General features: G+C 38.1%; 2 protein-coding genes across 2 annotated transcripts; one reads left to right on the top strand and one right to left on the bottom strand.

The window, feature by feature from the left end:
* The first annotated feature begins 448 nt into the window (after window positions 1–448).
* ifngr1 (interferon gamma receptor 1) lies at window positions 449–13,392 on the top strand. Its single transcript, XM_033975735.2, has 7 exons — window positions 449–729; window positions 3,469–3,589; window positions 5,684–5,865; window positions 7,287–7,426; window positions 8,405–8,570; window positions 10,336–10,469; window positions 10,914–13,392. Exons 1-7 carry the CDS (start codon window positions 645–647, stop codon window positions 11,253–11,255), a joined length of 1,170 nt encoding a protein of 389 aa, XP_033831626.1. The 5' UTR covers window positions 449–644; the 3' UTR covers window positions 11,256–13,392.
* A 765-nt stretch (window positions 13,393–14,157) lies between these two features.
* ltv1 (LTV1 ribosome biogenesis factor) lies at window positions 14,158–25,465 on the bottom strand. The gene is made up of 11 exons (XM_033975701.2): window positions 25,280–25,465; window positions 24,264–24,395; window positions 22,663–22,854; window positions 21,915–21,999; window positions 21,079–21,211; window positions 19,224–19,443; window positions 18,055–18,182; window positions 16,654–16,787; window positions 15,867–15,919; window positions 14,922–15,122; window positions 14,158–14,490 (listed from the first exon to the last, which is right to left on the bottom strand). The coding sequence occupies exons 1-11, from the start codon at window positions 25,280–25,282 to the stop codon at window positions 14,380–14,382; spliced, it is 1,392 nt and encodes a 463-aa protein (XP_033831592.1). The 5' UTR covers window positions 25,283–25,465; the 3' UTR covers window positions 14,158–14,379.
* Between the last annotated feature and the right edge of the window lie 111 nt (window positions 25,466–25,576).

Below are 25,576 nucleotides of genomic sequence, written 5' to 3'. Positions count from 1 at the left end.
ACCACTTGTATTTTTTAAGTTCTCAAGAACAGAGGACCTTAGGCCTAATAAACACGTTAAAAAGTCAACGTTTTAAAAATAAGTACAGGAAATGACCATATTACTTATAAATTAACCAAGAGTTATTCCAGTGCCTATACTGCAATAGACGGCCATGTATATCCTTTTATATCACTCTCCTTTTGTCTTATTCTTACTTATGTTTCTATCCGGAGGTGGGGAGTACGCCGTTACATTTAGGTACTCAATTACAACTCTTACTTGAGTAATTTCTTGGGCCACTATTTCTATTTGAGTAATATTATTCTGAAGTTACTCTTACTTGAGTAATATTTGTGGCTACTCTACTCACCTCTGCTAATAATCTAAAACCTAAAACAACATACATAAATCACAGTTTCCTGCACGTTTATTGTGAAATCTTTTCCTCTCGTCCTCTATTTCCGTCCAGGTGAGTTCACTTAGGTAAATTGCTTTGACGCACGATCATTACGCACTGGAGACTATAAGATCTTTAACAAAATGTGAGGTTCTGGTGTTTAAACTCGCTCAAACTTTACGCGGCACGTGTAAAGTTTCATATTTCCTTTGGCAACCTGAGATTTAATGCTATATATTTACACGGGAGCATTTTAAACCGGTGGATGTCGGAGCAGGTACCCGGAAACATGCGGCACCTACGGGCTGCCCTCGCGCTGCTCCTCGGGCTCCACACAGCTCTGGGACATGGTGAGTCCAAAGTTTACATTCGCATTAGCCTATATTTGATTGATTGATTGATTGATTTTTTTAATTGAAATAACAGTATTCTTACTTGAATAAAAGTTTTGGTGACTCTCTCCACTGTGCGTAAATCTACTAGTCTGGACAGGAGCCCATTTTTGGATAGTCTACCCACTTCTGCTTATGATGCTTACTCATTATTGCTCAGTAGTTTCCTTGTAATCTCTGTCCCCACGCACGGTTTGACTAGTTTTTTAGCTTGATAGTTGGAGTCTTTTGTGTTGGGGAGTTAAACGTGTTTATCCATCGTGCCCATAGATTGCCACAAATCCACATGCGCTCATATCACAGCAAACTGAATGAATGGACTGGACAATTCTGGACTTTACTGTGTTATGTTTTAAAGTATGAAGCTGCTCTGGGGGACAGGGGGTCTTTGTCTTTTGCTTTAGTCCAGATTTAGGCCTACATGATCATATCCTTCCTTGTGCATTCAAAGTCTGTGGTAATTTAAACTCTTGATGGCAGTAAATGGACAATAAAGCAAAGGTTAATGTGGTGTTTGCTGAAGGAGGAGATGCCATAAAGTTTAATGAAACTCAGATGTTTTATGTGCAAACCAAAAAAGCATGTGTCCTTACTGTGAGCAGGCTTGCATCTCCACAAACCTGACTCTTTCTTGGCCTCCTTTTTGTCTCTATGGAAAAGTAGTTCCTTTGGCTTTAATATTCCACATTATAGTGTTAAATTTGCCTATCTACGTGGAGAATGTTCTGAAGTATGGTTTCAAATTGCTCTTTTCATGGACTCATGCTGGTTATGAATGTTACACGGTTTTACATTATTAAGAAATGAGAAATCTGTTTTTGAGTAACAGTGATGTTGCATTTTGGCTGCAATATTTGACAAGAGTAATTGTGATAACGCCTAAATTCTGAGCTGTGTGCAGAGGTGAGTAGCCAAAAATTTAATATGAGTAACTAATATTACTCAAGAAGTACAAAGTAGTGGTCCAAGAAATTATTCAAGTAACAGTAAAAAGTGGGAAAAGTACTTATCAAATAAGAGTAACTTAAAGAGTAACTGTCAGGATGTAACATCTGATGTATCAAATCATCCCAATACCAAATGTGGTATTTTCAAAGGATAGACGCAAACATAAGACAAACTAAATCATATCTGAAGAAGCAGTGCAGGAAACAAATGTTCAAATCATTTCATATTGTTGACATAAAGCTTTTGTCATTTACTTACTCACAGTGGGAGGAGGAACCACAACCTTTACTCAAGTATGAGCAATGGTATTTCAATAAAGATATTATTCAAGTGGAAGTAAAAGTATGGGCTAGAAAAGTACTCTGAAAAATATGATTTCTTTAAAAAGTTGAACTGAGCACGCCTCACCTGTTGACAGCTGTCCTCGTTTTTGTTATAACTAGATTGTAACTGTGATAATGAATGACTCTGTCAATCTAACAACTTCCACCACACTCACACAGCTCAAAGTTCACCACACCTTGAAGACAGTGAGAGGAATCTGGATCTGTAACCAAGTGAATCAAATCTAACCTCCTCTTACTCCTGCTTTGAGGTTTGCAGTTGTTATAGTGTAGTCATGATAATTGCTGTATTGACTTATCATTCAATATATCATAGCTCAACCAATATGTTTTAGAGCTCAGTATTTATTGTCTGTAAATTTTTTTGCAATAGTGGTGAGATTTTTTTTATTTTTTATTTTTATTGTAATGTAATAAGATCTGAGCTGTAGAGGGCTGAATATGTGATTTCTATGGTTAATTAATTCTGCTATGAATTATTTGGAGCTCATGCCTTTTAATGATACTGTCTATTTAAAATTGGTTTACTGATATTATCCTGCTTTATTGTTTTTGTGTCAGTAGTAAGGATGCACCGATATATCGGCACATTATTAGTATCGGCATTTCTCAATATTCATGTGATTGCGAAATCTCTGCATCAGCCAAAAAGCAGTTGGCAGATATTGTGCTCCTGTAAAGAAAGGGTTATTAACCCTGCCTATTATAGCTCTTTGGCCTATCACTATGCACTAAGCATAGTGCTTAATAATAGGCCTATCAGACTTGTTAAAAAAATATAGAAAATATATCACTGTAATATCAGTTGTTGGCCCAAGCTTTCCTCAAAATACTGGTATCTATATCTGCCTAAAATGTCTATATTGGTGCACCCCAAGTCAGTAGCATAACATATTTTTAATATCATTATTCCATTTCTTTATATATCGTGTTTCATAATTTGTGATCATGACAGACCTAGTAGTTTGTGTCTTGCTTAAGGACACAGCAGCTATTTGCTGACTCTCTGTGAGCTGAAGGATTTGGTTTGGTTTATGTTTAAAACGGTGGTTCCCAACAGGTGGAGTGAGACATAAAAATGAGCTGCAGGTAGGGCTGGGAGATGTGACTAGAAATGTATTTATTAATTGATGGATTGTAGATTTTTATTAAATTAGATTTGTAATAAACAAAATAAACTATACAGGCTTTTCCTCTTTTCCTGAAGAAACAGGAGCATTCTGCCTAAATACTGGCAGCCGAATGTGGTGTCTGAGTGAGTAATAATGGAGTAGGTTGGCAGCCTTCATTCTGCCTGCCCTAGGGCAGCTGTCATTACAATAGTTCCTCACCACCACAGAGTGTTGAGTGAATGAAGCGCTCCATAAGTCTAATGCATTATGATTATTATGACTTCCCTCCTCAGCCCTGGTTCCTGCTCCAGAGGATGTGACTGTGCACTGCTCAGACAACAGACCCAGAGTCTCCTGGAACTACAGATCCCACACCTCTGCAAACTTCACTGTTCAGCTTGTGGTTAATGAAGGGTAAGAATATGAATGCTACTACTTTTACTACTACTACTCATACGGCTGCTACTGATACTACTAGCCCTCAGCCCGCTCCTCCAATGTTCAGCTCAGCAAGAATGGGAAGTGAGACTACTACTACTACTACTACTGCTACTGCTGATAGTACTGGTTAGGACTGTAGGATTACGGTTGCAATTAAATTTGCAATATATATTTCAAGAAGTTGGATTGTGAAGTGAACAATGTAAACAACTACAAGAGCATTCACATCTGAGAGAAGACTGAAATCTGAACTGAACTAATCAAAAAATCCTATGTATTTTAGAACATGTTTGTAGAAGTCTGAGCTACAGGCACAACAAGATTTTATCTAAAAAACCCCACAAAAAAACAGGATATTTTGTGATTTTTGCATTTATTTATTCTAAATAATTGTAGTCTTTCTTATTTGATCATTTCAATTTAATTGCAATATATTGTGCAGTCATATTGATGTGGTCCAGGTGTGGTCCAGGTGTGGTCCAGGTGTGGTCCAGGTGTGGTCCAGGTGTGGTCCAGGTGTGGTCCTGGTTAGGGATGAGACGATAACTGGTATCCCGGTATATCATGGTATCAAAATGCCACTGTATCAATACCGTGAGGATGAGTTTCTAACAGTATTGACACCTTTATTTCACAGGGTCTGAGGGGAAAGCAGCGCTTTTATCGTTTAAAACCTCTTTATAGTCTTGGTTAAAACTCACTCTTGATGTGGTCTTTATGTCCTCACTGTATACCCCACTCTCCACTTTACCCCACTTGCACCCTGCATTATACCGAAGCCGTATCCTTGCACTGCTGTAAACATGAACAAAACCTACTCATCTAGCCTGTATGCTAAAAGTGTAATAAAAGTACAGAGCTGATATAATGTGCGTATATCAGAGATCTAAACTAATAATAATAATAATAATGGCTTACACTTGTAATGCACTTTACAGGCTTGTCAAAGCCTCTCAAAGCGCTACACTATAGTCATTATTCATTCATTTCCACACTTGGTGATGGTAAGCTACTATTGTAGGAAGCGAGGCTGCCACTCTTCACCATCGGCCCCTCCGATCACCACCTATCATTCGCACACACACCACTTTCATACTTGCCTAAGGACACAATGACAGAACTTGGTCCGAGCGGGATCCTCCGACCTTCGGGTTGGGGGACCAACACTCTAACCACTGAGCCACTGTCGCCCCCAAACTACAGTAAGGAGACGCACGCTTAGGCTGTGCCAAATGCCTTTGCATTTGGCACAGCCTAAGCCTGGTTTCCTTTGCATCCACAGAACGCATGGACTTCACTCATTTACTCTCACAGGTACATACTCATATTTGCTCATTAAATTGCACTAATTTCATGGGTGTACTAAGTATATAATGAAAGCCCAGGGTCTGAGAAACCTGTTGTCTTTTGCTGAGAAAATGTGCTTTTTGAGGCTAAATTACTGCCTGTTTAACTGAAAATAAAATTCACATGGCACTGTCACAGACCTATTTGAGAGTGGCACCTCACATTGTCATTCTCTCTGCTCTCTTCTACATGTTTCCATTCCTCAATTTTTGTCCAAACAGTTCAGAGGATGAAATATGGCTCCAATAGCCACACCATTTTGGTTGTGCTCCACCACTGAATCATCAGCACTTAAGGATTCTATAATAAAGTAAGAAACCCATGCAGGTAAATTGATGAGCAGATCATTGGCGTAAATTGCCAGAAAAACTCAGTTAATTCTATAATTACCTTTGATCAAACTATATATTTAATAATACATTTAATCATATATTTAATAATATTTAAATCCGTGTATGCTTATCCTAGGATAATTGATCTGCGTTTCACCAAAGCCCTGCACATCAAAGTAGGGCATAACCAAGGAGCAAGAAGCGATATACACTAACCCTTTTTAACAAGTAGCCCTGCTGTAGCCCTGCTGTAGCCCTGCTGTAGCCCTGCTGTAGCCCTGCTGTAGCCCTGCTGTAGCCCTGCTGTAGCCCTGCTGTAGCCCTGCTGTAGCCCTGCTGTAGCCCTGCTGTAGTCGTATCGTAGTCCTAACTGTTGTTTTGTTCACAGGTCTTTTCAGAGCCAGACTCGGCATCATGAGTTTGATCTGAGTGACTTCATATGGAGCAACAAGATGCAAATGTTTGACTTTATGTACGTCAAAATCACAGCAACACAAGGGCCAAACCGATCTGAACCCACCCGCTCTTGCTCCTTCAGCTACAACATGTTCAAGACCGTCGACATCACATGTGAGTAACGACATGGTCATGTGGAGGAGAGAGGATTTTTCATTTATTTTCATTCACACAGGGAGTGGTCCAATGAGGGTACCAGACTCTCTTTTTCATGAGTGGCCTGTTAAAATACCAAACAATACAAATAAAAACAATAATAACTGCATAGGTCCATTTAAAACATTATTCACAGGTGCAGGTGTTACTATAAATGTTTATGTTTAAAGTGACACCAATGTATCCAGTCCTACAAAATAACGTAAAGCTTTTTCTCCCATGTTAGTTCCAGTTTTTAGACAAACAATCATGAGCTCTTTTATTAAAAGTTCCCATATCAAAGTTCAACAAATGAGATGTTCAGGCATTTTATCAAGTAGTCCCTTTATAAATACATTTTATACAGTGGTCTCTTCTGACAGATTATGGAGATTATATCTCCATAATTCAGGACAGAAAGAAAGGTTACTTGAACAATGTATTTTCTGTAATTAAATGGGATATAAGATTGTTTCTATTAAATTATAATTTTGATTTTAAATGGTTACATATTTCCAAGATATGTATTTTAAAGGACAAGTAATCATCAAGCCAAACTCCAAGATATTTAGGTGGTGACTCTTTCAATGTACTATTTAGTGTATAAAGATTTGTAGCTTGCAAATCACTTAAATGTTTTTTACAAAAAATAAAAATAAATAAATACCAGTACTTTTAATTTGCATACAATGGAAAATACAATGGATATTTTGAGGGAGCCAGCAGAGAGCAGTTCTGGTTCAGGCCAGACTCCAATGAGTTGGAGCGGTGCCTCGGCCCGAACCACACTTTCCCCAGGAAGACCCAATGTGTGGAGGACGAGCCGCTCAGGACAAGATATACACGATACAACGAACCAGATAAGATACAACAAGATACAACAAACCAGACCGGATCCACGCTTCAGTGTAGGTGCTTTGATCCACCTTGGAACCAGCCGGGCTCCTGGGCACAGGGGACAACCCGCCCAAACCTTGTCCACTGTGCAATGGTCTTGCTCTCCCCTCAGAGAGCCAGCACACGGAAGACGCCACCACTCAGAACAAGATCTGATTTCCCAGACTGGATTTGCGTTACCGTTTGGATGCTTAGACCTTGGAACCAGGAGCGAGCGATGTGTTCAGTTTAAAAAGTGTAGCCTCAACAGTAGTAAAGCTAACTTGCAAACAGCTGATTGCCAAACTTAAAAAAAAAATTAACTGCATTTTTGGCTCAACTGATTTATAAAAGACGGAGCAGGGGAGAGGGTCAGACGGAGCAGGGGAGAGGGTCAGACGGAGCAGGGGAGAGGGTCAGACGGAGCAGGGGAGAGGGTCAGACGGAGCAGGGGAGAGGGTCAGACGGAGCAGGGGAGAGGGTCAGACGGAGCAGAGGATTTTTTCATTTTGTTTTTGATGCAGGTCGTTTGAAGTTTCCTCCGGTGAATCTCACGTCAGATGGATCAAAGGCCACTTTGACGTTTGATAACCCACTGCACTTTTATAAAGAACTGAAGGCAATCCAACCAGCTGTTTTTGAACTCGACATCATTATGAAGAACGTGAGTGTAAAAAAAATTAGCTTTGTTGTGTTCTTACCAAAAACATGTTTTCTGTGTGCTTATGTAAAATCTTTGGTCACAAGTGATATGCAGCATGTTCACGACAGGAGAGAAGAGATTTAACTGCTAACACAAAACATATTTAGATCCCCATCTTACCTTTTATTGTTTTGAAAAGGCTATATTCACCGGAAACTTATTAGCATGTTTAATAAGTTTCACTTTAGTGCTCTGAGTCTCTCCTCCTTTGCTCTTCATGCAAAGTCACTCCCCTTCAGAGCACTATCAAAACACAATCGGCTTGAATCCTGCTAATGAAACTACACTGCAACTTGACAAACCTGATGTGATGTGCAGTACAGTTTTGTATCGTGCTTTTGTATATTTTTGGAGAATTGTCATGTGGAGCATGGATGACATAGGCTTGTGGGCTGAGCATTTGACAGAATCTTGCAATTAACTGTAAGGAGGGTTCGATAGGGTTCAGGAGAGGTCGCTAAAATAATCAAACGTGTGTGGATGACATCTAAAACCTCTTCAGGCATTTTGATTAGGGAACAATGTTATAACACTGTAGAAAGTTCAAAAAATGGCTTTAGCATAATACCCCTCTTTAATGCCAGTTATGTCAAAAGTGTTAATGACCCGATGTCAGTGTTTGCAATCAGAAACACCAGGCTGTAATCGGGTGGTCCTGTGGGATGTCACCAGCTACTGGAAATTGCAGAGGACAGTGAAGGCAGCACAAACTTAGATAAGCATTTTTGACCAGAAAGCTTCAAATTTACATAGTCTGCACTAAAACTGACAAAATAGCGCAAGGAACAGTAGATAATGCTATTAAAAAACCGGTATTTAAAACCAGGTCACTAAACTATATATATGATGCTTAAGACCTGTTTTTTTGTCCTAATAACAGCAACTATGTGTCATCCCAATTTTAGTTCTAATTCTAATTTTCTATTTGTGCCTTTGCAGAGCACTCAGCACAGACAATGTTTTTTCTCTGAGAAACATTGTATATTCTCTTTGGATTTTCCTGAAAATTCAAATTCCTGTGTGAACCTGACCGGACACGTCAGGAAAGGGCTGGAGCAAATCGAAGTCCTTCACCTGGAGCCTGTCTGCCCCACCACTCCCCCTGGTCAGTTTCTACACATCATTAGGTTCTAGAAGACTAATTCATTTTTCCCATAGACTTTCTATAAACAATATTAAAATGTGGAAAGCTGGCTGCATGCTAATCGGTCATGTGGTAACTAATGAGCATAAGACGCATTCCCAAGTGTTTTTTCGAGGCACTGGTGGTCACAAGATGATTTCAATTATAATGTGATAGCAATAGACCCTAGAGTAGTATAAAAATTCCGATATTAACTGATAGTAAAACAAGTATCGAAACTTGATAACTATTTGAGCAGGTATCGATACTAAAAAAGTCACATTCCCAAAACAGAAACAACAAATATAAGACACATAGACTAGTATACACCCGTGGACCTCTATCGAAACTACCTGGACAACTGAGAGATTACACAGATATAAGGCCACATGGGAATATGAAAGAAAGTATTATTGTTTAATGTTGAAAATAATAATAATGGCATACACTTGTAATGCGCTTTTCAAAGCCTCTCAAAGTGCTACACTATAGTCATTATTCATTCATTTCCACACTTGGTGATGGTAAGCTACTACTGTAGCCACAGCTGCCCTGGGGCAGACTGACGGAAGCGAGGCTGCCAATCTGCGCCATCAGCCCCTCCGACCACCACCTATCATTCACACACACTTGATCCTCTGACCTTCGGGTTGGGGGACCAACACTCTAACCACTGAGCCACTGTCGCCCCAAAAAGTGTTTTCCTGTTTGTTTGTTTGTTTGTTTGTTTGTTTGTTTGTTTTTTATTAGTATTATTATCATAATTGTGATATCAGAATCTGTATGAGTATCAAGAAAAAACAAAACAAAAAAAACGGAAAGGGAGTGTGTGAAATTGAGAAATAACTATGTGTTAGTATTTATGCTCTTTAAATACTCGTTACCCAGTGCTTTTTAAGAGTTTGTAAAACACAGCATTTATTCTAGACTCAATAATCAATAAAAAATAAAATACACACACTGTGGGCTTTGCTTGGCCCGTACTTGGTTACCTCAGTATTTATTGTCTGTAGATTGCCTTTGTCTTGACACCCAGTGCCTTTTATATTCTGGTGCCCTTAGCGCTTTTATTTCTCAAAACTTCTTTACTTTGTGCACATACACACTAAAATAATTCACACATAGGCATAAAGTCTGGCAAACTCACAAAGTAAAATTTTGCAAAAAAAGAATCCAATATACAGAATTTCGTATTTTAATACAAGAGGTTTCTGCTTACCTTTTAGTTGGGTCGACCACTACGATGGAGAAATGTCAGTCAATACGTAGACTCTGAGGTTGTCACTTCAGGCTGTAGATGGGCACATACATGCTGTCACCTGATACCTTCAGTGAAAACCCTTTAAGAAAGAAAAAGATTGGTTAGTCAATTGTTGGCACTGCCCGCATCCTCCATCAAGTTTCTGTCTGTTTCTGTTCTGCTTCATGAAGAACAGGCGTCGAGGCAAAAGAATCGTTCTCTAGGCCTTTATTGTCGCTTACATCAATACAGTTGGCTTAAAGGCAGCGTCCAGCAAAATTCAAAGCAGGGTCTAACAAGTGAAAGAGTAAATGCAGACTGAAGGTTTATTTCTGTCCTCTGAATGTGACTTTAGTATTCATATCTGCTCAAATGAGTATCTAGTTTTAGTATCGATTAGTATCTGATTTTCAACACTTTTGGCAACCCTGGGCTCTTTAATGTACAACTCGTAATCTGGTTGATTGTTTTAATTGAACTGTTCTTATCTTATTTTGTCTGGTGTAGTGGATGTAGTGACCGAGTGGGTGGTCGCCATTTTGTCCCTTGTCATCATTTTCATTGTGATTGTTGCTGTGACGATGGCGATTTGTAAAGTGCGAGCCTGGATTTTTCCAAAGGCACCAACTCCAAAGACACTGGTGAGTCTAGACCAGGACTGATCCACGACCAAAGCAACGACTGAACCAGGACCGATCCAGAACCAACCCGGACTTAACCCAGACTGAAGCATGCTTAAGTAGGACTGTGTCAGATGCCCTCCCATCCTCCTTTATCCCTGTGTCAGGTGCCCTCCCATCTTTATATATATATATCCCAGTGTATCAGATGCCCTACCATGCTCCTTTATCCCTGTAGTCCAAGATTGAGGTTAGTCAATTGTCTCTAGTTTATCTGCAGATGTTGTGGTGTGGTTGGAAAAATATTTGTGGGAGAATGGACCTTGTCACTGATAGAAATGATCAGGGAAAATATTTGTGGATTTAATATGCTATAAAAAGATACAGAATACAGGACTGTAGATTACCAGTAATTTTGCATTTTTTTAAATTAATTTTAATCTCTTGTATCTGTGTCTTGAACAGATGACACATCTACCAAGTCAAACAGTCGCCATTTCTCCATCTGAAGTTTACAGTCCAGTTCACATCTACGGGTCTAGATCAAGACTGAACCTCCAGTATCCAGAGTCCGAGGAAGTTCAGGCTGAAGACCAAGTCCTTATGCTGCCTAAAGCCTTCCAAGACGATGCCTGGCACCATCAGGAAGATCACGAAGATTCCGGGGAGTCCACCAAAACAGAGACACTGTCAATAAATTCATCTGGCTCTGATGAAATAGAAGTCACAAACTATGAGAGGAGAACCCGGGACATAGACATAGACATGGACCTCAGTGGAGACGTGGTGAAAGGATACAAGTGCTAAACGTCCACACTAGACCGGGACTAGATGAGGTCTAATTGAGGACAAAATGAGTACTAAATGAGGTCTAAAACAGGTCCACAGTTCATAGACATAGACCTGAATAAGGACTCTGTGACCAGGCCTACCAAAGAATTATGAAGACTAAACCTGGACTAAACCATGGACTAAACCAGGACTATCCAGGGACTAATCATGTACTGTTATCATGGAAAACTACTTGTGAAATAATCATTTATATTAATATACTTTTCACACAATCAGGGCAATTAATATGAGTGCAATATTTATTAGACATATATAACATGCACTGAAATGGGACTACTGCGGGTCTGAAACGGGTCTGAAACGGGTCTGAAATGGGTCTGAAACGGGTCTAAACTGGGTCTAACCCAGGTGTGAAACCAGGTGTGAAACCAGTCTAAACTAGGTCCAAACCAGGTCTGGACCAGGACTACAGCAGATCTAGTGTTTTTGTAAGGAAATGAACGCCACTGATGACTAAACTTGCCAGTTTTTGTTGCATGTAGCTAGGCCCAGTAATTAGAGATATTAACCATAAACCACGTTAACAAATCTGCACTTTTTAAAGGTACAGTATGTAACTTTTTGGAGGTGGCACATCAACTGTTTCCATGGAAGTAGAAAGTTAAAACCATACTTCAGAACATTCTCCATTGCAATAGATAATGTCGCCATACTGTGAAAGATTATAGCCAAAGGAACAATAGATCCATGGAAACAAGCAGGAGAAGGCCAAATATGAGTCAGGTTCATGGAGATGCAAGCCCGCACACAGTAAGGATGCATGTTTTTCCGTACAATAAAAACAACCAACATTCAGGGAAAATACTTTTGTTGGTCTATTATTTTTGCTAAAATGTTACATACTGAAGCGGCAGATTCCACCTGTACACGTGCCACCCTACATCTTGGACTTTCCAGTTAGTAGTAAAGCCTTAAATTGTTCAGTGTTTTTTTTGGTGAACCAGTCTAACCTCTTCAACTGCTTTGTCATCAAGTTTAATTATAGTGGCACATGTAAGTCAAGGGAAATATCTGGTTTACATTCTTTTTAATGTTTTTGTAATGTATGAACTTGAGTAGAAGTCACAATATTGACCAAATACATGCGAATCTTATCAAAAAAAAATTCTAAAATGCAACGTTCTGTAAATTGTAAATTAGTGTTGGTTGAGTGAATTTTTTAGAGAATTAACTACAAACGTGCAGAAATGTTATCTCTGTATGTTTGTTTTTTGAAGGATGAAGTAGATTTTTAATAAGCTTTTAAAAATATATATATGTTATAAAGTGCCTGGTGGCCGTTAGGCAAAGTAGAGAATCTTTGGTGAAGTCATGGTTTATTTCACTGGATACAGCTGCTCGTTCTCATCGTCTATTACCTACATGATTTTTTCTGGTAGATTTAGCCTATTTCACGTTGCTCACTGCTGTCCCACTTAGGGCTGCAACTAACAGTGTTTCCCATTAATACAGGAGACTATGGTGGGCCCCTTATACTCTAAAAACTACCTGGTCTGTATTGGCATAACCAAATTACACTTTGTCGCTCACTGTATTGTCATAAACTGAGAAAAAGAAGACTACACAAGGCAAAATGACTTGGATAAAGAAAGGGCAGGAAGTGACTTATACTCCACAAATTCAGATGAAATAATTCAAATAAAAATAATCTGTCACGATATTTTTAACAAAATCTATGGGAAACACAGAATAATTATTTTAGTAAACAATATTATTTATTAGCCCTATCCCTAGTTGAGAATGGATAATGTTACGCACTTTATTCATAGTTTTATTAATACCAACCATCGCAGCTCGGGTGTGTCCATTTGGAATTTTGAAAAACTGGTCGCCCTACTTTGCCTTAAGACACCAGGCATGATTAGCAACTTTGCCTATAACATATATTTTTATATTCTCAACAATATACTCTATTATAATTTCTACAAAAGAATGAACGGAAGTATTATTAAATATGATCAATGTTATGTCTTCCACTTCTGCGTGTTGTTAATCTGATGGAAATATTTGTAATCTGTTTAACCTCATCATTTAACCTCATCATTGTATATTGTGTATAAATACTTTTAATATAAACTCATTTTTTTCATACAGATTTTCATTCATTTCATTTCAACCAAATGAAGAAAAGTTGCATTTATAAAACCAAGTTGCTATAATAATTATTACTAGGGATGAGAAAAGAAGATTGGATTGGATTTACATGGTTTATAAATTGTTCAGTTTATAATTTTTTTTTTGTTCTCATTGTAGAATTGCTTTTTGGAACTATGGCTTCTCAAAAGATGTAACTCAACATTGTCCAAAACCAAAAAGACAAGGCAACTTTTTCTCAAGGTCTTGTCCCATCCCTAATTAATAGTTTTATTTTTAAATGGCCCGTATTGCGCTATTTTCTGATCTATGTTGTTTCCTCATCAAAAACATTCCTGAAGCTGTGTTTTGTTTCATTCACACATGTTTAACACGCAAATCCTGCATATTTAAGCTGAGTTTTTCTCTCAAATAGAAAACACTCTGTTCCACCTTGTGATGTCATATGGTAATACAGGACATGCTCCACTGTGTTTTTAAACTCCACACACCTTCACTGGAATCATTCGGATGATTTCAGCCCTGGAACTGCCAATCTCTATTGAACTAAAGGTAATAGATGTTAACTTAAACTACTGCCTCATGACATCACAAGGTTGAGCAGAGCATTATGAGCTTTGGCGATAGAGACAGAATAAGTATATTTTTGAGGAGGTAACAAGATAATAACATGGCTTGAAGCTCACAAGGGTAAATTTTGCATAATACAGGACCTTTAAAGTAGTTAACTATCAAAAACATGTAATAAAAAACAACTCAGTCATTTTGATAAACATCTTTAGTTATTGCAAAAGCTACACAGAAATACATAAGGGTCCAAACTTGAAGTATCAGTTAACATGGTGTGAGGTGGTTCATGTCAATCAGAAGGAGGTGGACTCTCTCCTTCAAAAGAAGAGTCCTCTCATCTCCAGGAAGTGTCCCCATCTCTCAGCAGTTCAGTTCTTTTCAGAATAAAAAAAGTCTTGTTGTTTATTATTGTTGTTTACAGCTTGAGCCCCTGGATGTTGGTCCTGAGATTTTGTAGTTGTTTCTCTTGTCGAGCCTTCTCTTCTTTAAATGCAGTTTTATTTGCCTTTTTCTCTATTCTCCTCTCCTGTAACAGAAAACAAGACGAGTGCTCAAACACAGCTCAATAACTTTAAGGTGCAACTTTTCCCACAGAGGGCCGGCCACCTGTTTGTCTCCATGGAGATGTTATTACTTTGTTTAAAATGGTGCAGGGCCACATATTAAAACTGATCGGCTCATGACAAACCTCTGTCCTAATTTGGGACGGTTCAACCACAGCCGCTAATTTGTATGACATGTCTCTCAAATGCAGACAACATCTCCTCTCAAATTCTTGTATCAAAGCGTTTATGCAGAATGAACAAGCCCTCTTCCTCTCCTTCTTCCTCCCTCTTCTGCTCACCTTGCCCTCTTTAAACAACCTGTTTTCTGGCCCTCCTTCCCTCATCCACCTCTCCTCCTCTCCTTATGGTCCCCCTGTCCTCTCACTCTTCTCTTCTTCCTCCTCCTCCTCACCTTGCGCTCATCTTTAACCGCTTGTTTCCTCGCCCTCCTCTCCTCGCGGCTCTCCTCTCGGCTCCGGGGTAGGCTGGCGGCTCTGGGGAGGTCGGAGTCGTTGATCCGGGTCATACGTTCGGCCTGTTTCGCTGTGGGGCCTTTGGGTGGAAGAACGCCTAAAGGGATACCGGACTTCACGGACACGCAGATGGGCTTCGGCTAAAACAAGAGAATGCAAGTTTTTTTTTGTCAAAGAGCATATGACAGGTTTTCATGATGATTTGAGTTTCCTGACATGCACTGAAATTGTGAGATTTGCGATTTATGTTTTAATAAAAAAATGGCACATATTAAGAGCGTCCAGAAGAATTGACAAATCACTGAATATGAACTGACAGACTAACACCAGAAACTCATATATTTCACAACAACTACAGGGTTAGCTCTTTTAATGTAGAAAAAGGAAGATTTTGTTGTAGAAAATAATGGTACTTAGAAAACTGCAGCCTTTGAGATTTGCCAATTGTGTCCATTTAAATTACAATTTTGATACAGTTGTGAATAATCTTGTAGCCCAAAAACCTGTGACAAATGTGCACCATAGTTTAACACCAGTGAAGTGGCAGTTAGTGAAGAAAAGGTTGCAAATAAGTTGAAAGTTGCAGGAAGTAGCACAGCGTTCTATAGTATATTTATGTCGCTAGAGAGACTAGAATTCCATCCAAACGTCATACAAAATTGATGCACAAGAAACATTTTTCAGACACTTCAAACCTGAATTTAACAACATCAAATTGTTTTCATATATTTTTATTTAATATTGTGTAAAACTTGAAATTACTATACAATTGACTCCATATTTAGTCAATACATTTATAAATTGGCAGAGTCTTTAACAAATTATTTATCAGGAAAATTAACCCTGGATATTAAGCAAAACCGTACCACTGTTATATCTCTCACCTTCTGTGGCTCCTCGATGACTTTGGGCCTGTTATAAATGTTGGAGTATGTGCCTGAAAACAGACATGGTTAGAAAATGAATTAACTGGTTTTGATTTAATTGCAGTGAACTTTTCAACCATGCTCAAACCAGAGTTTAATATTGAGAAGGAGACCAGCTTCTCCATGTTTTCTTTGCCAAGAATTTGACATGAAATGTATCCATCTTGCATTTATTCATTTAAATGTCTTTTTACAGCAAAGGAAATAACTTGGAAAACATTCAACTTTACTGTGAACAAGGTCACTCCTCCACAGACCTGACGTGTAACTTTGCCTGCTTGAGGTTATGCAGATGACATCACAACCTTTGGAATTTTATTAGTGAATTAGTGACATTTTCTCCTGCAAAAGCTCAAAACACTAAATCTAAAATGTGAAAGAGCTGTTACAGTTTAATAACAAATACAAAAATCTACAGCTCTGCTAAATATTTAGTTTGTACCTGACATTTAAAACAAGAAAAACAAGTTAACAGTAGAAGACCAGTTAACAGCTACACAACTGCGACACTGCAGACAACAGGCACTTTTATCACTGATATAGACTTTGGATCAGACACAGTTGAACTGAATCTTTCATATTTAGATAAAAGTGTATTGAGGAAATAATTATTGTGAGGCAAAACAATAGCTCCATGGACAAAAAATAAGGTAATAAACAGCAAAGAAACACATTTTGTGTTTTGTTCTGTTGGAATGTTGAGGAGCATTTTTTGTAGCAGTGGAGTTAAATGAACAGGACTCACTGATGATGGTCTCACAGTCCCACTTCTCCTCTGGCGCTTCGATCACCACGGTCTGAAGCTCCTCCTCCTCCGAACTCTCCACTTCCTCCAAAACAGGAAGCTCCTTCGGCCCCAGGTCCTCAGGTCGAAGAGACCTAAACAAACACATTTCTTTTAAAGATCCTATATTACACACAAATGACTCTTGTGCACTTTATGTCATGTTAGAATGTTGTTACCTCCTAAAAACCTGGGTTGTGTTTTGTTTCATTCACAAATGTTTGAGTAACCATTTATTATTACTCCGTCTACATCTCCAAAGTTCAAAATGCTCCACTCCACCTTGTGATGTGATGTAGTTTAGAGCTACCTTTTACCTCTAATTAGTAGAGTTTGGCAATTCCAGGGCTGAAATTAACCAAATGATTCTAGTGAAGGTGTGTGGCATTTAAAAACATAGTGGAGCACTTCTGTATTATCAGATGACATCACAAGGTGGAAGAGAGTGTATTCAGTTTGAGCGAAGAACTCATCCTAATTATGCAGGATTTGTGTGTTAAACAAAACACAACTCCAGGTATGTTTCTGATGAGGAAACAACAGTATAATGTAGAAAATAGTGTAATATGGGCCCTTTAAAGTTTAAGAAATGTCTAAGTATAAAACCACCAATATGCATTTGTACTTTGAGTTGCAAGGGACAAGCAGATGTCGTACCTTTGCAGAAAAGTTACATAGTGCACCTTTAAAGAACGTCAAGAAGCTGTACCTGTAGCTCAATTTGAGAATCACTGTTTAGACTACGCAAAACTAAAACATCAATATGTGTGTGTGTGTGTTTTATGATGTTTGAATATCTTTTTGACACATTACATTCACTAAATATGCAAATATTCAACAATGGTTGAATTCCTCATCACAAACATATCCGGAGCTGCGTTTCTTTTCATTCACACATGTTTAACACACAAATCCTGCATATTTAGGCTGAGTTCTTCTCTCAAACTAAAAATGCTCTGTTCCACCCTGTGATGTCATGTGGTAAGTGCTCCACTGTGTTTTTAAACTCCACACACCTTCACTAGAATCTTTTGTATCATTTCAGCCCTGGAATTTTCAGTCTCTATTAAACAAAAGGTAAAAGGTAGCTGTAACTTGAAAACCACCACTACATGACATCACAAGGTGGAACAAATCATTTTGAGCTTTGGAGATGTAGACAGACGAATAATAAAGGGTTACTCATGTGCGAATGAAACAAAACACAACTCCAGGTATGTTTTTGATGAAATAACATTGTTAACATTACTTAACACTCACATAATCAATAGCCAAAGAGGATCTTAGTGTTATTGTAATACATTGTTGTTGTTTTTTGTTATCTATGGTTTAGCAGGCACAGTGGTTATGGTGCTGACTCACTCTTTGTGCTTCTGTCTGTAGTAGTCCTGGATCACCTCCTCCAGACGAGAGCTGTCCGGCTCTATATATCCCTCCAGCTCCGCGTTATCTAGAGCCCCGATCTCATCATCGTCAAACTGCTCATAGAACTGCACAAAAACACAAACTGCTCAAAGAACTAATACAACAAGAGAATAATTAAAGAAAAATAACTTGTGATTCCATCATCCTATTTTAATGCACATTTTGAAGATTTGCATAAGTAAAGGGAGGTCAAACGCACAAATATCGTATTTAGAACCTTTAATTTGCATAAAATTGTGTTCGCCCGCTTCAGGTAGATTTTGAATTAAGCACATACCAGTTAAAGTGCATTTTGGAAAATGGAAAAACATTTAGCTGCATAAACTCATGAAGTTAAAATAAAATCCACCGGACTGTCGGGCCAGGCTACATACCTGCACCAGACCAGAGTGGACACAAGTGACAGACAAAGCCTAAATTATCCCATCATGCTGCAGTGGCGTAATGCTTGAGGTTGAAGCCAAAATCAAAAGATGTTGGCCAACTAATAATTTGCCCATAATGTGCGGCATCTAATCTTTATTAGTGAGAAACTCAGAGAAAGTTTACAGTTAACAGTAGCAGGACTTCAGCGGTCGTTCTTTTTCATTTTCAGTGGAGTAGTTCGGCAAAGACTGAGGTAGTCTTAAGAACCTGCCAACTTTTGGACAGGACACCAATGTAAGCAGCAAACAGCTAAATAACAGAGAAAGTGCATCTCCAGCAAAGCTAAATCAAACAGACTGTGCACAGTGCGCCCTCTATAGGATCAGCAGTGGCAGCTCCCATAAACAAGCAACCAACACCCAGTTATTCGTTTGCATAGATGGAAACGGGGGTTATGTTGTATTTGCTATGTGCATTTTTAATGCAAATTCTGGAAATATGCGCATTTCAGACTCTACAGCAACAGTTTATTTAAGAGTGTTTCATTCAGAATCATGGGTCAACAGTGCTTAGTTAAAACAAACAAACAAACTCCTCTGCCTTCATTTAGTCCAGGCAGTGGTTTAACAAAGAAATAGTGCTGTTAAAATGCATTAGGTTGGCCAGAGATTTAAAGCTCATAAAAAGGTGAAACACAACATAACTCCATGAGACAAATTTTTACGTCTTTTTAAACTCACCTTCTCGAAGCGGTCGTCGAGCAGAGTGAGCTGTTCGTTCCTCCTCATCACAGATGATGTCATAGAGTACTCTGTGAACCGCGTCCTCGTCTCCTCATCCTCGAACATGAACTCACGCGCCCCGCCATCTTGGATCTGCCCGTCAGACAAACCTCCATCAGAATCAAAGTCCTCCTCGTCAGTGTCCTCCCACTCTTCATCATCGTCTTCTTCATCAGCGCTAAATTATAAACACATCAATTATCAGCCTCATTCAATTTTTATTTAGCTTTTCAACAATTTTACTGTGCATTCCCAAATCACTTCAGATCAAAATATTAAAGTATTTTACTTTTATGGAGTATTAACTGCTAAACATAACATTTTCAGACCACCATGTTATTGTTTTAAAAATGCTATACTCGCAGAAAACAATGTATTAACATGTTTTATAAGTTTCACTTTAGTTTTTGACGCCCCCCCCCCATCAATATCGCATCAGGTTTGTCAGGTTGATCTGTACAGTTTTGTATTATATTTTATTTATGGAGAATTGTCATGTGGAAGTGTGGTTGGCAGGGGCTTGTGTGCTGACCACTGCACACAACTTTACTGCTAACTGTAAGCAGAGTTTAACCTCCTAAGACCCAAGCTCTTGCATGACATGTAAATTCTAATGACATATTAAAATCTCTGTGTTATTTGGACTGTATTTACACTCATCAGGTCCCAATCAAAGAATTATCTTTTTACATTATGTGGTTTCTGAGAAAAGTGATGTAAAACGAATGTCCTCATATGTGGACATTTTAATCATTTTGATAAAACATTTGAGTTCCTGAATGTCAGGTCCTAGGACGCTATATAGGGCCCTGAAGAGATCACCATATTACTGAAACATGTGCAGATTACATCTAAAACTTCTTCAGGCATGTTTTTGATGAGGGAACAACTTTATAACCTCATAGAAAACTTAAAAAAATATTTTGCATAATACTCCCACTTTAAATAAAACTGAGGTGACATTTTTATAATACAGATACAGGTACATAAATCAAACTGGTGGTAGCTTTAAAGATTTTGCATTTCTGTACAGCAATTACATTGTAATTTTTTTTTTTTCAATACATCTCCCTCCCCCAAAAACTACATAATTGCATATACCATGATGCTTTGTTATGTGTAGGACAGGGCAAAAAATCGAATAAATTGATTCATCGAATTTGAAGTTGCGGTCACTTAATGTTTAACGCAATAGTTTGTATTCAGTTATCATATTTAACCCACTGGCCATTTGGAGAATCTTTTATGAATGAGATAAAACAATCTTTTTAGCAATTTTCTGTAGTTTGCAAAACATTTTAGTGGAGTTAAAAAATATAACAAAAAAAGAAATAAATAAATAAAATTAGAAATAGAATTTTTGAAGAAAAAAAAAAAAAAAATCAACAATTTTATTTTTAGGCAAAATTGCCCAGCTCTGGCTCTGTGCCAGTGCGCAGTACATGAAGAAATAACTTAGGCACTTTTTAGTGTCAAGTTTTTGGATCATGAACCAAAGGCCTGTCAAGGCATTTAAAAAAAGTAAAATGTGGTATATTCACAATTTGGTCAGCCTTTTATCAAAATAAATATGATACCGTGAGATGCATATTGTGAAAATATCGTACCTAGAGATTTGGATATCATTACATTTCTAGTTTAAAAAATCTGCTTGTCTGTGTAATCCCTCAGTCGTCCAGGTTTGATCTATAGTAAAAGCCGAAGTTAAATCTGTCAACTGTCAAAAAGTTGTACAACTTTTTTGTCCAGTTGACAGATTTAACTTTGGCTTTTACTACAGTAAATCTGTTTGTGATTCCCTCATGCTGCTTACCCAGTGAAGGCCGTTCTGTCGGAGCTGTTTGCTTTCAGAATGAAGTCATCATCTAAAATATTTTCTGGATCGTCAAAATCAAAATCTTCATCAAGAGCAGCCACGATGTCTGGGTCCATGTCCAAACGAGGGCCTGGGGGAAAAACACAAGGAGCAGTTACAACTAAAACTATTCAATAAAACAGTCCATGCGGAACTGAGTGAGAATCAATCGTCCCCTTTGAATTTCCAGGTTATGTCAAAATTAAGTTATTCGTATTATTGTTCTAAATATCTCAGAACTACCAGAACATTAGATGGTTCTAGCGAAAGTGTATGTTTAACAACACAGTGGTGCACTTCCTGTATTAACGCATGACATCACAAGGTGTTTATCAAGAGGAATTTAGCAAATATGCAGGGTTTTGTGTTAAACATGTGTGAATTAATCAAAACACAACTCCAGGTGGAGATGAGAAAACAACCTTACAACATTGATCAGAAAATGCCGTAATATGGGCACTTTAATTTTAATTTCTAAGAGGTAATATCTACATAAGTAAAAAAAGACTTTGAAAGGTGGACTAGGTAACCTGTTTACCGGTACTTTGCCTGGAATGTTCCATAATCACAATAAACATATCTATCTCCGTAGGGGATGTCATCAGCGCTAGTTATAGGTCAGATATGTGTAGAGAGGAGCCCAAGTTTTTAGTTTTTTTTTTATCAACAGAATCATCAGTAAATATTTGCACAAAATCTAAATTGTTTTACTCTTACAAATTATATTGAAATGAATTATTACCAAACCCATTTCATTCTCAAACATTACGTATTCATGTACATGTATGATTTACCTGAGATGGGCGCTGCCTTGTTGAGTAGTCCCACCTCTTCCTCAAACTCTGAGGCAAACACTGAAGACGGGAGGTTTATACTGGTCTGGAAATGGAAAGAAATAAACATTTTCACATTTTTCCATTGTAAACAATAAGCATTAGGTTTATAGTGAAAACTGAAATCTGCACTGATAAACTAATACAGGATTCAATGTCATGTTCAAAGCATGTTTGTAGAGGTCTAAACTACAACACAAATTTACCATAAAAAACACAGGATATTTTGTTCTGAGAGGACATTCTATTATTTAGATAACTGCAGCCTTTATGATTTACTGATAGCATGGACTTAAATTAGGGATGCACTGACACTGGTATCAGACATCAGCGCTGATCCACAAGAATTAGCCGGATTGGATATCGACTTCCAAATATTGGTTCAGCCGATCTTGACTGGAGATATAAATTGATGTAATTGACTATTTACTAGTCATAGTTGGCCCAGAAAGTCTCAATGTTTGAACTTTCATTCATACAGAGTCGTTCTATTGTTACTGAAGGGATAAATAACAGCTACATAACACATTTGGATCAGTTTTGTCTCGTCTTATTTTTTAAAGTAAATAAACGCTGTTTTCAGTCTGGAGTTGGTTGATATTGGGCAAGAGCAAATACTTAGACATAGTATCGGAATTGGTATCACAATTGAAAAAGCTGTGTCAGTGCTTCCATACTTAAATTACAATTTCCACTGAGCTCTACTTACAGGATTTCCAGTCTCTTCCTCTTCCTCCTCCTCTTCTTCTCTGAGCTGAATCTGTCTCTCTGTCCTCATGTTGACCCCTGGCACGAGCTCTGATGCCCCTGATGCCTCCTTCAGGTGCTGCAGGTAATCGTAATCATCGTCAAAAAACACGCCAAAGTTCCTCTGCTCCTCGCGCCGCTTCTCCACCTCCACCTGAGAAAGAACACACATTTTATTACGTTTAGTACGTGCAGAACAAGGCCACGGAGAAATATCAGACAGCTGAATGCGATGTCCCTCTCTCACATGTGGCAATATTGGGGTTGTCCAAATAATCAAATTTTAATCAAATTGTTTGCGGACTAAAGCCCTATTTGCATGGGATTAATTTTACCTAGGATCCTCTGGTGAACTGTAATAATTACAAACATCGTCATGTGTAACATGTGTTTCTAGTCCCATGCAAATTGTCCATGTGTGAGACCTACTGAGACCTATTTACTGCAATTCTGCAATCTTAGAGGTAATTCCAGTCCTGTACTAACACTCATCTGTGAATTGGGTCCAGATACAAAGTAAATTAATAGCAATAATTTGTCACAGACCATACTCTAATACAGCTATTGTTTTGCTTCTACAGTAAAAACATGAAATAAACTGTGGTAAAGGCGTAACCTGGAAGTACAACTCTCTTGTCGTAGCAACCGAGTACCTAGCAGCATGAAGCCTCTTTGAAAAGTCTGGGTGGGTTTGGTACAAAGCTTTGATGGAGGACTCTATCAATGTGAATGGATTAAAACAGAGGCTACGACTGTTTCATCAGAAACGTGATAGCATGAATATCATCCTGATCGGTGATCGCATTAGCAAGGTAAGAAAGAGGATTTGATGCTACAGGTGCATCAGGCTAAAAACAAACTTGAAATAAAGCAACATTAGCACCATGATGAATTAAAAGGTTATCGTCTTGTTTCAGTGCATCTATTATCTATCTATTATTTCGTATTTTTTTTTATTTTATTTTGCACTGATTATTTGCCTCAATATTGGTCCTATCACTACAAAATAAAAACTGAGACAGAGTTTAAAGTGTCCTCTGTCTGAATATGTGAGCTACAAGTCTGTATATGGAGGGGTCATTTAGCTACAGCTACTCCAACACACACAACTCTCCAGAACTTTCATGCCCATACCAAATGAAAAGACGGAGGATAAAATCTTGCGAGATAATTTTTCCCATGTGCGCTCAGTCTCATAGCACAAGATCTTGTGGTCAGAACATTGGATTTTGTGTATAAAAATTGTCAAATGGCATTGATTATTCGTTCAGTTAGTATTGAACTGGTAGTTTTTCTCAAGCGGTGATATGTGAACTGTGGCCGCTGGTCATACTTGTCCTAATGTTTACCCTATTTATTTATTTATATTTACTTTTTATTATATGTATGTCAGGTGATGCTTACAGTTTTAATGGTTATTTGTCACCAACAGTAAGCTTGTGTCTCTGTCAATGTTGATTTGTTGTATGCTTTGCTTAAATTGAAAATGCCAATAAATAAAGTTTAAAAAATAAATACATATAAGTATATCTCCATAGTCAAATACCTTGTTGACATGGTTACCTTAGTGGCGGGCAGGAGCACATGTTGCGGAGCTTTCTCATCTGCAGCAAGTGGGTCTCTCTGACTGCGGTGAACCAGGTGGAACGTCACTGCCTTCTTCTTCTCAATGAATGACTTCTTCTTTCGATGAGGCTGGAAATAAAACGCAAGAGCATAGCTAACCATCTGTGTTTGCCATTAAGAAAGGAGATTATGATATCCCCCCATAGTCTAAAAACAGCATAGACTTAACACATTAAATAAAAAATAAGGGCATGCATTAAAGTAAAGTAAATAAAACATAGACTTTGATATACAAATCCAAAATATATAGTATGAGCAGATCGTTGTGTACTGGAGTTCCCAGGTACCACTGTTGCCCATTTTAGATGGATGGGGGAACAGTGGTACATCATATTTAAAAAGGTTTCAAAGGTGCTGTTTCTCGCACCAAAGAATTGGGGAACATCAGTAAGTGCACATTCAGAGAGGTCTTGATGTTCCCTCATGTTCACGTAGCCCATAGCTTTTAGGAATTGGATGAGCAGCGAACGTCTTCATTCCTATAACTTTTTGTCCAGTTGGCAGATTTATCTGTCTTTTGTTTTGGTTAATTACAGTTGTATGAAGTGGTCAATCTTGCACAACTAGGCTGCTACTACAACCTGCAACCTTATAGTTTACAGAAAAGTAAATTCAGTTGATCGACTCAATCAATCCCTTCTCTGCCAGATTATAAAATTACATAAAATCTTCACCTGACTATTTAAAATCATTTGACTCATAGCATTTAACCCGATCACAAACCTACAACGGTAAACCAGCATCTCCACTCACATTAAATACCAACTAAGTAGAGCCAAAGACATTACTATCATTTATGAGAGATACAAAATTAACAGCATGTCAGTATCTAGCAGACTAAACTAATTGACACAGCGATATATTTGTGTTATAATGGCGTATTTTGACAACATTTTACAGCCCATATTAGCTGTTAGCTGAAGTTAACATCTCTCATAATACACCACACGTACCATCTTGTTACGGCGTTGTTGATTGTAGTTTCTTCTTTGTGTACGTTACGGAGCTTCAAGTATTAAACCACGGTTCAGATTCTAGTGTTTCTTCAAATTAAAATCTATAAATCCATGTGTTTTGCAGTTTTGTTTACCCACGCTGCGTGAAGCGTGTCCCTGTAAAGACCGCCGCCATTAAGGAAGGAACCACTTTTGCGAGAGACGGGGTTTAATCTTTAATATCAACATTTAAGTCACATATAGTATACCAAACATTAGATTTAGTGACAAAACTTAAGTATGATTATTAATTTA

This window comes from Periophthalmus magnuspinnatus, chromosome 1 (genome assembly GCF_009829125.3).
Source record: "Periophthalmus magnuspinnatus isolate fPerMag1 chromosome 1, fPerMag1.2.pri, whole genome shotgun sequence".
In the NCBI taxonomy this organism is placed as follows: Eukaryota; Metazoa; Chordata; class Actinopteri; order Gobiiformes; family Gobiidae; genus Periophthalmus; species Periophthalmus magnuspinnatus.
This window is presented reverse-complemented; position numbering and strand designations above follow the sequence as displayed.

Excerpts from the sequence above, each read along its gene's own strand:
- ifngr1 (XM_033975735.2), top strand. The coding sequence starts at position 645 with ATGTCGGAGCAGGTACCCGGAAACATGCGGCACCTACGGGCTGCCCTC. Across the intron at positions 3,590-5,683 it reads CAGCTTGTGGTTAATGAAGG|GTCTTTTCAGAGCCAGACTC; the intron begins GTAAGAATATGA and ends TTTTGTTCACAG. Across the intron at positions 10,470-10,913 it reads CACCAACTCCAAAGACACTG|ATGACACATCTACCAAGTCA; the intron begins GTGAGTCTAGAC and ends TGTCTTGAACAG.
- ltv1 (XM_033975701.2), bottom strand. Across the intron at positions 22,855-24,263 it reads TGCTCCTGCCCGCCACTAAG|GTGGAGGTGGAGAAGCGGCG; the intron begins GTAACCATGTCA and ends GTTCTTTCTCAG. Across the intron at positions 21,212-21,914 it reads CAAGGCAGCGCCCATCTCAG|GCCCTCGTTTGGACATGGAC; the intron begins GTAAATCATACA and ends TTTTTCCCCCAG.